This window comes from Ruditapes philippinarum, unplaced genomic scaffold, assembly GCF_026571515.1.
Source record: "Ruditapes philippinarum isolate M1 unplaced genomic scaffold, ASM2657151v2 ctg1290_1_1_1_1, whole genome shotgun sequence".
Taxonomy (NCBI): Eukaryota; Metazoa; Mollusca; class Bivalvia; order Venerida; family Veneridae; genus Ruditapes; species Ruditapes philippinarum.
In genome coordinates, this window is record NW_026861025.1 from 109,492 (window position 1) to 124,267 (window position 14,776).

Sequence of the window (14,776 nt, forward strand, 5' to 3'; positions counted from 1 at the left end):
CTCTGTCTGGGAAATAAGCAAATTTTGCTACAATTGGTCTATTGTTTGAAGGCTTGAATTTACCTATACGATGAGCTCGGTGAAGTTTAATCTCTTCTGTGGCATTTTCATGACCTAGCTTCTCTTCTATTAACGATAAAACTTTGGCACAACAATCTGGGTCTTTCTTTATGAGATAAATAAATATATGTAATATTTGATCAAATACTAGTATATCATGCTTACCAAAAACATTCATATATCATTCTTTCGTGGTTTGGTTCAATATCTGCTACTAAACATTATTAACGGAATACAGATTGACCGTATATTCCATAAACATTATTTTAATATCTCATGCAATGTAAAAGTAAATAATAATTAAATGTTTAAAGCTATTAATAGGCTTTCCCAGATAATATTAGCAAATATAAACAGCAAGTTACATTAAGATACAGTAAATTTATTTTTTGAATGACACTAATTGTGTGTCTTTGTTACTCATCCGTTAAAGCAATTAATCATTTAATTATCGTAAATATTTGTATAACATAAAACGCTTTAAGTTCATAGCTTAAAACGCTTTACATTTGATAACATCAGACTATGTATCTCATTTCAGGAAGTGTAAAACGTACAGGTCAAATAACGTTTTTGTATGTCGTTGTTTGTGTATATAAATTACATCTGACAAAGATTTGTAATGCTGATAAGATTTAAGAGGATTAAAAAGTGAACTATTGAAACAGGTAATACTTTTTGATATAGGATGCGAAATGAATATCAAATTATCATTGAAATAATATGTTTTCTTGCGTTTTGTTGTTGTTCATTTTGTTTTGACTATAACATGTATTTTGTTTTTTTTTTATCTTCACTTTTGACTCAATTGTTGAGGGAAAAAAGATTGGTGTAGGTTGGTATTGGGCTTATGAGATAGAAGAAAATTAGTAATAAATTAGCTACTTTTCCTCGAGTCCATCTGTGCCCAAACATTAACATTTCAAAATCGATTTTTTACGTTTTACAATTATCAAATATATTTATAAATCTTTTTCATAGTTAAATCATTATTTATCGTTTCACACCAACACATCATGATAATAAAAATTATTATAAAATACACACGAGAGATATATAACGGCAACCTTTCTTATTTTCTATAAAAACCAGCATAGCATGTATCTGATCTGATATGTAACATTTGCTGTTTTTAGTGCATCCGTTTTATTTCGTAAGTTTACCCGATTCATTAGCAGAATAATTCAAGGTGGAACCTATCAATCAATCAAACTTATCATTAAGTTTAGACTTTATTTTATATAAGTGAAGATTTTTTACAATAATTTATGTCAAATTTTAAAACAACGCAAGTTATGTAGCTGGTTAATAGTAATTGCTTCCTAGTTTGATAAGAGCTCATTACAATAAACCAATTACTAAACTCATTGTAATTATTAGTAATCTTTTCAACAAACAGGAATTTCATACTTGACAAGGAAGAGAAAATAACACAAATCACGTTTCAGTTATTGATATCGTTCAAAGTAAACAAATATAATGAAATATTACTGTTTTCTACGTGTATAGTTGAGATATTGATAGTGTAATATACGTTAAATGTTTTGTTTGTTTGTTCCATGAACATTATTTCAGGCACGTACAGGTATCTGCGTAGAACCACTGGCGTTTCGTATGCAAGCTTCATCACATGGAAGAATCCAAAGTTAAATACACATGTAATTGAATTAAGTACACATTCATGTAAAAATGGTTGTTTTATTTTACATAAAAAGTTTCTTGTTAAGTAAATAACTTTGATCGTGTTATGTTCAAGATTCCTCTTATGTTTTACGAGATATATCCTTAATTCTTTTACAGAAGTCAAAATGGACAACTTAAGTAGTACCACAGTTGAAACCACAGAAATTAACACCTCAACCGGGATTGACAAAGATGTCATAGTACAAAAACTAAATGACGAAATGGCACACCTGATGTTACCAGCTACCATATACATTGCAGTTTTGATGGTGTTTGGACTTGTTGGAAACTCTATGGTGTGTTACTATTATGGTTTTAAGACCAGAAGAACAACTAACAGTTTCTTCATTGTTGTCTTGGCAATATATGATATAACAGTGTGTGCATTTTGCATGCCAACAGAAATAGCAGATATAGAACTGTTTTATACATTCGAAAATAATATTGCTTGCAAGATATTGAGGTTTGTGAACTACCTTGCAGGTATAGGATCAATACTCACTCTGATTGCTATAGCAACCGATCGTTTTAAGAAAATCTGCAAAGCGACTGCACCTCAACTGACCTTAAAAACAACAAAAATAATTAGTTTGGTCGTGTTCGGAACTGCTCTTCTTTTATCTTGGCCTTCAATAGCTATTTATGGTTCTATCCAAGTCAACATACCGAATGACATTGGTATAGAATTAAGGGGTTCTGATTGTACGTCTACAAAGGACAGGCAATATAGGAAATATGTTTGGGCATTTAATATTGTACATTTTCTGATGTTTATCATATGCTCGATAGTGCTAATTGTGTTGTATTCTATAATTGGACGTACGATATACCATCATCAGAAAAGTATGCAGAAATATAGATGTAAGAGTAAGACGACCTCAACATTGAACGAAACTTCATTCACTACATCCTCATTTAATGTAGAAAGTAAAGCAAACGATGGCGTCATTCAATCTGAAAAAGCTGACCGAAGTCCGGCTGGCAGAAAAAGTCATGCAGGTGTTAATCAACTGGAATCGTCAGACCATAATGTAGAAAAACAGCGAAAATCTAAAACAAAAGATGTTGATAGAGAAACAGTAAATATTGACCGTGAAACAATTAAACTGACACTTATCATGATAATTGTAACAGTCGTGTTTATAATAAGCTTTCTACCTTACCTCTCCTTAACTGTTTGGAGGGTATACAATGGAAAGCATGAGGCAGAATTTTTGTCTGGTGGTGGCCTAGTTGGCTTCAAAATTGGATCTAGATCATTTCTTCTGAACAACACGTTAAACCCCTGGATATACGGTATCTTCAACACAAAATTTCGACAGTTCTTTTTTGGATGGATACGGTTTACAAAGTCTGGATGAAGTCTTCAACGTGTTGTCAAATAACATGTACCTATATATTAATGACAAATAATTTGATAACTACAATTTCGCTGTTCTGGTTCATTAAGTCAAAATTACATACTCTTTTTGTGATTTCATGCAAAGTATAGTCCCTGTGAAAAGGAAAGTATGAGCCCTAAACGAGAAAAAACAATGAGTGAATCTAAACTAATTTATGTTATGGGAGGGTCATATATTCAATGAAACTATTACAGCTGTCAAATTACATATATAAAATGCAGGTGAAATATTCTAGGAGTAATTATACGATGTTCTAGTAGGAAAACTAAAACCGTCAAGCTAGACTATTGTCTTTATCTTCAGACAGAAACAGAATGGCACATAACTTAACACCAATTACCAAAACCCAACTTTATAAGCCAGTTCGCATCTGAATATACAATCAATGTCATTTGCAAAACATATGGTACATCCCTAAAATAATGTAACAACACTATCATAAAAGTATCATAAAAGGAAATCATAATAAATAGTTCATACGTTACATATAAATGCGCACGTGTTTATATGGTAAATATAAAAAAAATCCTAAGCTAAGTGAAATAATTTTTTATAACCAAACTTCATAGAAAAGGAGCAGATGTATACATTACCATTTTCTATTTTTCTGAGCTACATATAATCAAAATGTAAATGTCTTTCTGCAAAATTTTGTTTTATTCTACACAAAAAATTATTAGGTCAAATGCTTTTAAGTCATTTATTGCAATTTTATTTCATTTTAGCTTACAAGAGAACAGTAAAATCGCCGTGGAAAATTTGTTGTTGTTGTTTTTTCTATGTGTTTTTTGTACCCATTTTAACAGAGATTGTTTGATTTGGATTCAAGCAATTCTATGGTCATGAACAAGCGTTGCGGAATATCAGCAATAACATTTTGTTCATCAGACATAGATATAGATACGAGTATAAATACATTTGTTTCTTTCTTCAAATGTACTGTACCAAAACATTACGACCATCTTACTCTCATTTAATATAAGTTAAGGAAAACCATTATATATGAAACTTGTCTGAGGAAAAACAACTACATATAAAAATGCAAATATGCAAAAACTGTGAAAAATAGGACAATGTGACATATGGCTCCATAAAAAACGCCAGGTATGTGATATTTGTAGTTTATCCGGATTACTGAAATCTTCACCAAAAACATTAAATGGTATCCCCTTGCCAATTTTTTATGTAACAGACTATATATTTCGTTGGTTTGCCATTATTTTTTTCATTTGAGAGTATAATCTGTCAAACATGGAGGTGAAACTTCTATTTGGGTGTTTTGTGCTTGCAACATTATGTCATCTTGGAGACTCGTGTTCATGTTTACCAGCCAGTATCCAGAAAAAATATTGTAAATCTGACTTTGGTAAGTTCAAAGTTTTTCCATATTCTGAATCAATATATTTTGTCAAATTTTGAAATGGATTATTTCGTTTAATTGAATCTGTTTATACTTTTCAAAACCAGAGTACGCTTATTTTTAAAAATGTAAATAATATTTCACTACCAGCAAAAGTAATTAACAGACTCTTAAACTTGAGGTATATAATTTTCAATAGGAACAAAGTCCATCATTTTCATGCGTTTTATTCATCTCACTAATTATTTTAGAATTATCTGGAATTTTGCACATAAATTATTTGTCTAAACCTACATTAAATTGTCATGAAAAATACCTTCAGTTTCTTCATGACAGAACACTTTAGTGGCGACATTGAAAGGCCGCCCGACATAGCAAAAATTTGAAATACTACAGCATTTGTTAATATATTTTTGCAAGGCAGTCTTAATGAACTTTTTTATTCAGTGATGAAAGTGTGGGTGACAAGTACGTTGCAAAGTCTAAGTGGAGAACAAGGTTTTGACGACTTCTATAATATAAGAATATTAGGACGCCCTTGGAAGGTAAACTCAATAAAATAGTTTGATATCTTAAAACATATCATAATGTTTTTTTCTAAATATATTTTGCAAGAAAGATAGTTCAAATGATATGTGAATTTGGTGCATTTACCATGCCATTTAGCGCAATTTTTTTTATTCGAATGTTCACAAAATACTTAGTGCACTTATAATCACTTTTACTATGAGGTATCTTGTGATTAAATGTTTACATGTTACAGAATACATAAAAGCTTCTGAAAATTTACTTAGAACGATCATAATGTAGTGTTTTAAGATGTTTTAACTGATTTTGGAACGCCATTTTTCACTTTAAGTATAGTTTGCAGATACGAGTTAATTTCTATTTCAGTTTGTTGGTGATAAGGATGTTGCCGATTTAAAACGCGTGTATACTGCTAGCAATGGTGCCCTGTGTGGAGTAGAACTTCAGAAAGGAAAGAGATACCTTATCTCAGGTTCATAAAATATATTATTTTGAAGACTTTAGTGTTATTAGAAATAACAAAAGTTTTATAGTATGTTGGAATGTATATCACTAATAATTGTTCAAGTAAAACTTTTTCCTTTGCAGATGACTATAATCATTCTTGTATCTCACTGATAATGTTGAACTAGTATAAAAAATAAAATAACGTTTTTAGCTTAACTATTTCCGGTAAACTCAACAGATTGATAATAAAATTATTAACTAGTCTTTGATGACATTTTAGTGACATATACGTAGATATTTGGTATGTTAGCAGACTGGAAAAAAAACAACAACAAAATCCTCTTTTTAAAGATTCTTCTCTTTAAAGGTAAAGTAAGCGGATACAAGTTGAGGATAGGCCTATGTGAATCTATCGTACAACGAACGAGATTGCCATCATCTACAAAAAGATTGAGATCGCGTCCACCAAACTGCGCTCTTATTTCAGGCCCGAAAAGGGTAAAATATAAAAAATAAAATTTTAGAAAAACGTAAAGATAATTTGATGAATAAGCATAAAAATGCATGGAATAAAATGTCAAATTTGTTAGCAGTTTGTTAGCTGTAACTGGTGAAATACACTGGGAAAATTTCAAAAGCTGCACAAAGAGTTTTAATATTTTTTTATCAGAATATTGAAATGATCCCCAAATTAAAACAGGCGCGTTTAACCCGGTTGCACAAGAAAATAAAATACGAGTAAATTTTACAATTGCCATTTCAGTAGTCTAAACAATTATTAAGCAAAGATTCCAGACACTGTGTCTGAATTTTAAAATCAATATTCTTTCAAAACAGGTGCTATGATTTAATTAAATCAAAGATCAATAAAATCTATACAATATGAACAGTCTATTTTAGCTTTTTACCCTTTAACAAAAATAATAAACCATAATATTTACTCGGAAGATGGTAAAAAAAACAAGCACTTGTCATCACCAGACGATAAAATCATAAAGGGAATATAAAAAATTGGCGATGCCCGCATTTGTTTCTTATGATGTTACTGGAACTAAACGTAACAGTAATGTTTCATTGACGATATATAGTTGTGTCTTATACAATTTTATGTGGCTAAAACGATATGTTAGCATCTTAAAACTAAAATATTAGAACGCCCTTCCGTCGGTTTCCATATCTCTAGTTTATTTGATACTTGGCAGGAATGTTTTTATATGAATAGGGAAATGAGGATAGGTATTTTAAATCCACCAAGGTTTTTGTAAAATTGTTGTTGGTTTTTTTGTAACTCTGTAATTAAGTTTATTTTAAGGTTATTTTCACACCTATAATTTGCCTCAGTATTCTTTTCAAGTGAAATCATTTCAACGAATTGGCTTGTGATAATAAAAATAATGATAATGACGTAAATTGTACGTCTTCTCTTCTGCTGTTTATCGACATGTATCATTTACTTTGGAATGAGACTTTTTGTCTATTTATTTTTACAGATAATGAGGGGATGAAGAGCAGCATAGATATTTCCTTCGACGTTATTTCATGTACATTTATTTGATCTAATAAATCAGTGCATTAAAGATACATATCTCATTAAGTTTTTATAGCTTAATATTAATTCATAGGCATCATTCCACGTTGACCGTCCTCAAACGCACGCAATAAACACAAGATAAACGGTGTTATAGTCATTAAGTGACTATTGATAATTAGCATAATTTCGTACGAACACAACAACCATACCTGCGTTTAAAATATCGGTATACATTTACCTTGAGATGATAAAGTAAGTTTTAAGGACATTTGGTAAATTTTACATGTATGGTAAGGTATGAAGTTTGTCATTTTATGCAGAAACGTTATATAATGAAATGAGTTTTAAAAGAAAACATATCAAAAAGAACCATTTTAAAGGGTTATTTATTTCAGGTCTCGAATATATGTATATCAAGTAGGTAATTTCACTGCGAAATTGTGACAAAATCTCAAAGTTTTACTAAAAGTCATGTAATAAAAATATTTATTTAGTAAAATATTTTCGTGAAACGTACAGTCTATGATTTATTTAACGAGAATATCAATGTACTGGACGATATCAATTGCGTGCAACATCATATAAATCTCTTTCACCGGAACACGATCAAAATCAAAAATCAATAAAATAGGGAAATATCTAAAGAACGCTCAAAACGACAAAATTGAAATGGTTGCAGGCTCGGTTTGATTGTACTGGAAGGTGCAAGTAACTATCCACGCCCCCGAGCACAGGCTTAATCAGTATTCAATGAAATGGTAAAATTTTGAATATAGAAACATTCGCAGATGTGTTCATACGGCGGTTTATAGAAAACCTTCCATGTAAAACGTTACTGCCATTCCAAGAAAACAATATTACCCAATTATACTTCTTTCAAATAGTATGCAGGTCATATATCTTCAACCTTTGAAAGCTACATCAAGACCCGTAATACTTTCTATATATATTTTACCAATCCACCGATAATTGATTCGAAACTTCATGTTTATCCAGATTTGAATATAACGCTACAATAGGTCCGCAAACGTGTAAGGGATGAATTATATCTGTGTATAAAATACTTATATTATTTAACCTCATCATAATTGACCCTTTCTCGAACATTGTACTTCAATAATTCATTAGAAAACTAAAACTTGAAATACCTGTATATGATCAGCCTTTCTTAGACGATATTAATTTGTATTTTTAATAAGACAAAGGAACGGAAAAAATCGATTAGGTAAGGTTTTGTAGGCATAAGAATATAACTAATTTGATTTTCCTACTTTCAGCAAAATTCCTCTTATTCAATTTTCAAACCCCAAACATTGTGACGTGAATGCGTAAAAAATAGAAAGGAGTTTCTCCTCGAAAGCAATGAAAACCAAGCAAATAATTGGCAATTGCAGACGCGTTTTGTCTGTTCTTGAGAAATAATCTCTAATAATATTCAATAAAACACCTTGGAGTCTGAAAAGGACAATCAAAATTATCAAAATGTGTAGCTTACATTAATTAGGAAGCAAAATGGAAAGTTAAAGGAAATATCACGATCAAATACAACATCTTGTACCGAGACATCAACTTAAAAATCTATCAAACTGAACAAAATATGTCGTCATAAAAATAAACTTATCCGTCTTTAAATATGAAATGTAGAATAGTTTTCGAAAAAGAAATGAATAATAAAAAGGGGGACAACTCAAAAAGCCTCTCGGTGAAGCAAGAACTAGATTATGTCTCGCCATCAGCGTATGCTAGTTATAATTGCTAGTTGCTGTTTGAGAGCTAAGAAATATCGTATTTCATCAAATTCGGGTGCCCGTTATACCAATCTAGAATTTGAAATGTGACATAAAAGAAGAGTCTGTTTTCTGCCTTTAATGTAAAATATGAATACTAAGGTCAACAGATGACACGTTTACGGACAACATATAACCAATTTCCAGAATTAGTGATGATATACAAATGACCCTTAGACTCAGTATTCAAGATCAATTTTGAGGGAAAATGTTTGTCTTGCCTTGGAATCGAACTAGCAAATTCTAGATTATTGATCCATGTGAGCCCATTACAGCACTTTTTAAGGAAGACGAAGCCCTCATAAAAACAGACATAACTCGTAATATCCAAAATTTACTAAATTATTTCAGTTATGTTCCCTTTTATCAGTATATTTGTTTATATTTATTTATCATGTGTATATCTTTTAAGTAACAAACTAACATTTATCACCTAGATGTTCCTCAATATATCTGACAAAGAGAAAGGTTAGCCATCACATCTAATTGAAACTATTTCAGGCTCAGTTTTATTTATTATCTGGAAAAAAGTGGACCCTCTGAAGCATTAAAAACAGAAAAAAATACATGAAAATGGGAGACTCGGTTTGATTGAGTCTGTCCATGAGAGATAATGAATAAGTGCAACATCCATCACGCCCCTAGCACCGGCTTGAGCGTGACTCAATTCTCAATACTTAAAGTGCTGAACTCAATGATCCCGAAGGACCAGAAAAATATAACAACACTGAAGTAAAGTAGGGGGCAACTTTTTACGGCTGCCACACAGCACTTGACACCTGCTGTTGTAAGAAAAGTGTTTCCTCGGAAGCATTAAAAACAGCAAAATTACATGAAAATTGCGGAAATAAGCCTAGTTATGGAGTCAGTCATATATACTACGGTATGGACATGTAAACATTTAATCAACGTCATTGGCCAAAACATATCGTATAACACAAAAATATGGTAACAAAAGTATCATAATATGGGAGATCGTATTAAATAGTTCATTTGTTGCATATTAATACACACTTGTTCGCATGGAACAGATAAAATAATTCTAAGCTAAGTAAAATGAAATTCAATGCACAAAAAAGCATAGCATAGGAACAAGTATATATATCTAACTAATCTTTATTTATCATAATTATTTATAACACAAAAACGTGTTCTTCCGGCTAACTTCTTTTTATTCTACAGAAGACCTATTCAAGTAAAATGTCAATTACTGCAATTAAATCATTTTTGCATTTTTATGAGTAGTTTCATAGGAACCATAAAAATCACCCTAGCAAAATTGTTATTTCTACATACGTTTAAATAGGGCTCAGCAAGAACAATCGTTGCGAAATATCACCAACATTACTTTTTTCATAAAGCTGATTTGACAGTGATATAAATACATTTGTTTCTCTTCCTTCACAAATACTCGGTTTGAAAAATTATGACCATTTTATTCACGTTTAATATAAGTTAAGAAAAAACTTATATACATTTATAAAACTTTACGGAGGAAAAACTATGTAAATATGTAAAACCAGAGAAAAATAGGATAATGTGACATATGGCTCAATATAAAAAAACCACGTAGATATTATTCGTAATTTATCCGGATTACTGAAATCTTCACCTAAATATTAGAGTAATACCCCTGGTTGATTATTTCATGTAACAGATTGTAGGCCTATATTTCGTAGGTTTGTCATTATATTCCTTTATTTGAGAGTATAAACATGGAGGTGAAACTTCTATTTGGGTGTTTTGTGCTTGCAACATTATGTCATCTTGGAGACTCGTGTTCATGTTTACCAGCCAGTATCCAGAAAAAATATTGTGATTCTGACTTTGGTAAGTTTTACGTTATCAATATATTTTGATTTATTGTTAGCCAGTGTACGAAAACATGAAACTAAATAAAGTAATTTTGAAAACAAAATAAATCTTAAGAATGTAAAAGAAAAAAGTCGAATTTGCTTATTTATTAAAAAGTAAACTATATTTCATTAACAGCAAAAGAGAATAGTTGCATTTTAAAGCTGGAAGTATGTAACTGTCAATACAAACAAAGTCCATCATTTTCATGCTTTGTATTCATCTCAACAGTTAAAATCATAATGATCTAAAATTTTACACACGAGTTATTAGTCATAACTTACATCATATAGGGTCTCGAAAAGTATTTCCAGTTCCTTAATGTCTAAAAGCCTCATTGAAGTCTATAAAAGTCGACAAACACCAAAATTTAAATGCTGCTGTATTTTTTAATTAGAATATATAATACGATATACTATTTCATAGTAACTATTGTAGTATAGTTCATAGGTAACTATCATATAATATTATTTCACGAAAGTCTGATTCAATATATTCCACTTTTTATACAGTGATGAAAGTGCGGGTGAAAAGTACGTTGCAAAACCCAAGCGGACAACAAGATTTTAACGACTACTATAAAATAAAAATATTAGGAAGCCCTTGGAAGGTAAACTCAATAAAAAATAGTTTTCGTCGTATTCAAATAGTAACTGCTGCCTGAGATAATGCCATAACATCTTCAAATACTTTTGGATGGAAAGGTGATTCAAATCATATGTGAATTTTGCCCATTTGATATGCCAGTTGGAACAAAAGACAATCAAGGAATTCTAATGTCTAAAATATTTCATGCGCATTTATGATAATCTAATCGTTTCACTGAATCGAGAATACAATGAGAATCTTGTGTCTTTTGATAAACTTTTAGATGTGACAAAGTACAGGTACATCTCTGAAAATATAATACGAATGAATCAGCTATAAACAGACGTCGTAAAGTAGTGTTTACTGACTTTTACTAGTCATTTGCGACTTCTGGTCTATGTAGTGCAGAACTAGTTTCTATTGCAGTTTGTCGATAAGAAAGATGTTGTTGATTTAAAACGCGTGTACACTGCAAGTAATGGTGCTATGTGCGGAGTATACCTTCAGAAAGGAAAGAAGTATCTTATCTCAGGTTCATAAAATATTTTATTTTGACGACTTAAGTGCAAATACAGAAGTACGTTTAATACGTAGGAATGTATATCACTATTAATTGTCAGATTAAAATTATTTCTTTTGCAGATGACTATAATTATTGTCCTTTTAGCTAACAAACTTTGGCATTGCTGTGTACTAGTATATAGACATAACATAATAATTAGGCTGAATTAAATACCGTCCTCTCCACATATTGATGATAATATAACTGTGTCTATGAACATATACGTAGCTCGTTTTGCACGTAAGCAAGTTGTAGAATAGAAATCGAATTTAAGTTTTAAGCCATTTCTCTTAAAAGGTAGTGTGGGTGGAGACAAAATGAGGATAAACCTATGTGGATCGATCGTAGAAAAAACGAGATTGTCATCATCTACAAAGAAATTGAAATCGCGTCCACCAAACTGCGCTGTTATTTCAGGCCCGACAAAGGTAAAATCATTAAAATAAAATTTTAGCTAAACGTTCAGATAAGATAATCAATAAAGCATAATAACGCAAGTTACCTTTTGTCAAATTTGTTAACAGTTTGTAAAGCTGTAACTGTCGAAATAGTCAAAGAGATTTCTAAAAGCTACGCAAAGAGTTTTGATAATTTTATAATATAGTCATTTTTAGAATATTAGAATGCTTTTGGAAGAAAATATAGTAGACAACACAACTGCTATTTCAGTATGTTTAAAAGGACTTGATGTTCATTTTTTATTTTAAAACTAAGTTGAATTGTCTACATATTTCAAAAGCTGGACTGTTATAATGGTGATTGACTAAATGCTGATACTGAAAAGTGTTATGGATGAAACATTTATCTGCTTAGAATATTAAAAAATTGCTCCACTAAACGTTAGAGGTAAATTCCATTGGATATTACAAAAATATCATTGGACCATGTACATGATTATATTTCTTGCGAAATGAATTATAAAATTGAAAGGAATTATTGTAAATGGAAACTTATTTTTACATTCATCTGTTAACTCACTATTACACCCTTTGAAAGGCCTAATGCCAATTTTAAAAATGATTTTGCGAAAGGTCTAGACGCTGTATCGGAAATTTACAAACAGTATTTCTACAATACAGATATTTTGATTATACAAAGGTCAAAAAATATTCTACAGATTATAGAAAGCCTATTTTATTTTGATATCCCCAATATATATTAATAAATCAAAATCAAAACATAGAATATGGTGAAAACAAGCACTTGTCATCTACTGGCGCGATGTTTGTCAGCGCTTACATTTTGCTTTAATGATACTATTCGTAATCGAACTGAATGTAAAAGTGAGTTTTCATTGATGCTATCCCTTTGTGGCTAATACACTTTTATATGGCTAAGATCGATATGGTAGCATCCTACAACTAAAACATTGGAAAGTCCGTCCTTTTGTCGGTATTGATACCTTTGAATCTATTTTTCAAATTCTCTTGATATTTGGCAGAAATATTTTTATGAATAGGGAAAGGAGACTATTTTGTTCATTTTTCATTAAATTGGCCGTTTTGTACTGGTATAAAGAAAATTGCCATTTCCACATTATTTTTTAAGTGGTTCATTCGATTGCATGAATACAATGGTAAAAACAATATGATATTTTATTTAAATCATAAAAGTTTGAACGTGCGCCCTTGAGTTATGCCATTTTGTTTTTCTGGAAAGTAAATTACAATGTTGTAGTTGAATAGATTGAACATTTATATTTCCTTGTCGATATCAATTTTCTCAAGTCCAAGACAACATATATGTCGAACTTAAAATTACTATGTAATTAAATAATAAGAGATTTTTGCTCAACCCTATTGAACATTATTGGCTTTTATTGGCTTTTATCGAAGCAAATTAGTTTATTTTTACGCCTAGTATATGCCTCTGTACCCTTTAAAAGGAAGATAATTTCAACAAATATGCTTGTAGTTGAAATAAAATAATAATGATGATGATGACGATGATGATGATGATGATGATGTAAATTGTACGTCTTCTTTTCTGTTATTTATCCACATGTAAATCATTTCAATACTTTGGAATGAGACGCTTTGTCTGTTTATTTTACAGATAAGGAGGGCAAGAAGAACAGCATAGATAATTCCTTCGGCATTATATCATGTACATTTATTTGATCTAATAAATCAGTACATTAAAGATAAATATCTTATTAAGTTATAGGTTAAGCATCATTCCACGATTATGGTCCTCAAATGCACGCAATAAACACAAGATAAACGTTTTTATGGTCATTAAGTGAATGTTGATAAAAAGCACAATGCGTAACTTCGTACGAACACCGCAACCATACCTGCGGTTAAAATATACATCAACCTGGAGATAAAAATGTAAGTTTCAAAGACATTTCGAAAATGTAAGGTGGTAAGCTTGACATTTATATTAATAGATGAAGGTCTTTCCAGTAAAAAGGGAAACATTATGAAAGCCGACTATTTTGGAACATACCAAATACTATTCGTGCCCCTTCTATAGAGAAAGGAGTTACAGACTGTCCACTATAAATATATTCTCTTTAGAAATATAATCAATAACATACCCGTACATGCATATGGGAGTAAAGATACCTTAAGTATATCATGAACGTTTAATACAAATACTTAATTTATTTTTCTCACAAATAAGGGCGACCCAAGATTCGTATAGACATTCTAATCATATTGTTTCTTGTAAATTTATTTGAACTGAATTAAACTAGTACATTAACAATTCTGTTATGTGAAAGTCTTTTATTTGAAGTATAACCTTAATATATCTTAAGTTGTTAGAAACAATCTATAATATACAATTTATTGCATTAATACCAATTTATTAGCGGCATTCCGCGAGCATGTCCACAATAGTGGGCAATACTCATAAGGCACGTGTGTGTCATTTATATAATGTCGTACAAACAGCACAGCTGTTACCGGGGTTGAAATATATTCTTATTTCGAGGCCAATATAATTTTTCCTGTGTCACAATCTGTT

At 30.7% G+C, this 14,776-nt stretch overlaps 3 protein-coding genes across 5 annotated transcripts; all 3 read left to right on the top strand.

Moving 5' to 3' along the window:
* The first annotated feature begins 540 nt into the window (after positions 1–540).
* LOC132714278 (neuropeptide FF receptor 2-like) lies at positions 541–3,204 on the top strand. Of its 2 annotated transcripts, XM_060697109.1 has the most exons (3): positions 541–728; positions 1,636–1,718; positions 1,861–3,204. In XM_060697109.1, the coding sequence occupies exon 3, from the start codon at positions 1,869–1,871 to the stop codon at positions 3,102–3,104; it is 1,236 nt and encodes a 411-aa protein (XP_060553092.1). In that variant the 5' UTR covers positions 541–728; positions 1,636–1,718; positions 1,861–1,868; the 3' UTR covers positions 3,105–3,204. The 2 variants fall into 2 exon arrangements, with proteins under 2 accessions (XP_060553092.1, XP_060553090.1); XM_060697107.1 differs by lacking the exon at positions 1,636–1,718 and having other exon boundaries at positions 542–728.
* Positions 3,205–4,020: 816 nt separating this feature from the next.
* On the top strand, positions 4,021–7,090 carry LOC132714279 (metalloproteinase inhibitor 3-like). Of its 2 annotated transcripts, XM_060697111.1 has the most exons (5): positions 4,021–4,512; positions 4,954–5,051; positions 5,401–5,506; positions 5,849–5,979; positions 6,972–7,090. In XM_060697111.1, the coding sequence occupies exons 1-5, from the start codon at positions 4,398–4,400 to the stop codon at positions 6,984–6,986; spliced, it is 465 nt and encodes a 154-aa protein (XP_060553094.1). In that variant the 5' UTR covers positions 4,021–4,397; the 3' UTR covers positions 6,987–7,090. The 2 variants fall into 2 exon arrangements, with proteins under 2 accessions (XP_060553094.1, XP_060553093.1); XM_060697110.1 differs by lacking the exon at positions 6,972–7,090 and having other exon boundaries at positions 5,849–6,343.
* A 3,364-nt stretch (positions 7,091–10,454) lies between these two features.
* LOC132714281 (metalloproteinase inhibitor 2-like) lies at positions 10,455–13,947 on the top strand. Its single transcript, XM_060697112.1, has 5 exons — positions 10,455–10,629; positions 11,166–11,263; positions 11,668–11,773; positions 12,101–12,231; positions 13,859–13,947. The coding sequence occupies exons 1-5, from the start codon at positions 10,515–10,517 to the stop codon at positions 13,883–13,885; spliced, it is 477 nt and encodes a 158-aa protein (XP_060553095.1). The 5' UTR covers positions 10,455–10,514; the 3' UTR covers positions 13,886–13,947.
* Positions 13,948–14,776: the final 829 nt, after the last annotated feature.

Excerpts from the sequence above, each read along its gene's own strand:
- LOC132714279 (XM_060697110.1), top strand. The coding sequence starts at position 4,398 with ATGGAGGTGAAACTTCTATTTGGGTGTTTTGTGCTTGCAACATTATGT. Across the intron at positions 4,513-4,953 it reads ATATTGTAAATCTGACTTTG|TGATGAAAGTGTGGGTGACA; the intron begins GTAAGTTCAAAG and ends TTTTTTATTCAG. Across the intron at positions 5,507-5,848 it reads AAAGAGATACCTTATCTCAG|GTAAAGTAAGCGGATACAAG; the intron begins GTTCATAAAATA and ends TTCTCTTTAAAG.
- LOC132714281 (XM_060697112.1), top strand. The coding sequence starts at position 10,515 with ATGGAGGTGAAACTTCTATTTGGGTGTTTTGTGCTTGCAACATTATGT. Across the intron at positions 11,264-11,667 it reads TATTAGGAAGCCCTTGGAAG|TTTGTCGATAAGAAAGATGT; the intron begins GTAAACTCAATA and ends TTTCTATTGCAG. Across the intron at positions 11,774-12,100 it reads AAAGAAGTATCTTATCTCAG|GTAGTGTGGGTGGAGACAAA; the intron begins GTTCATAAAATA and ends TTCTCTTAAAAG.
- LOC132714278 (XM_060697109.1), top strand. The coding sequence starts at position 1,869 with ATGGACAACTTAAGTAGTACCACAGTTGAAACCACAGAAATTAACACC.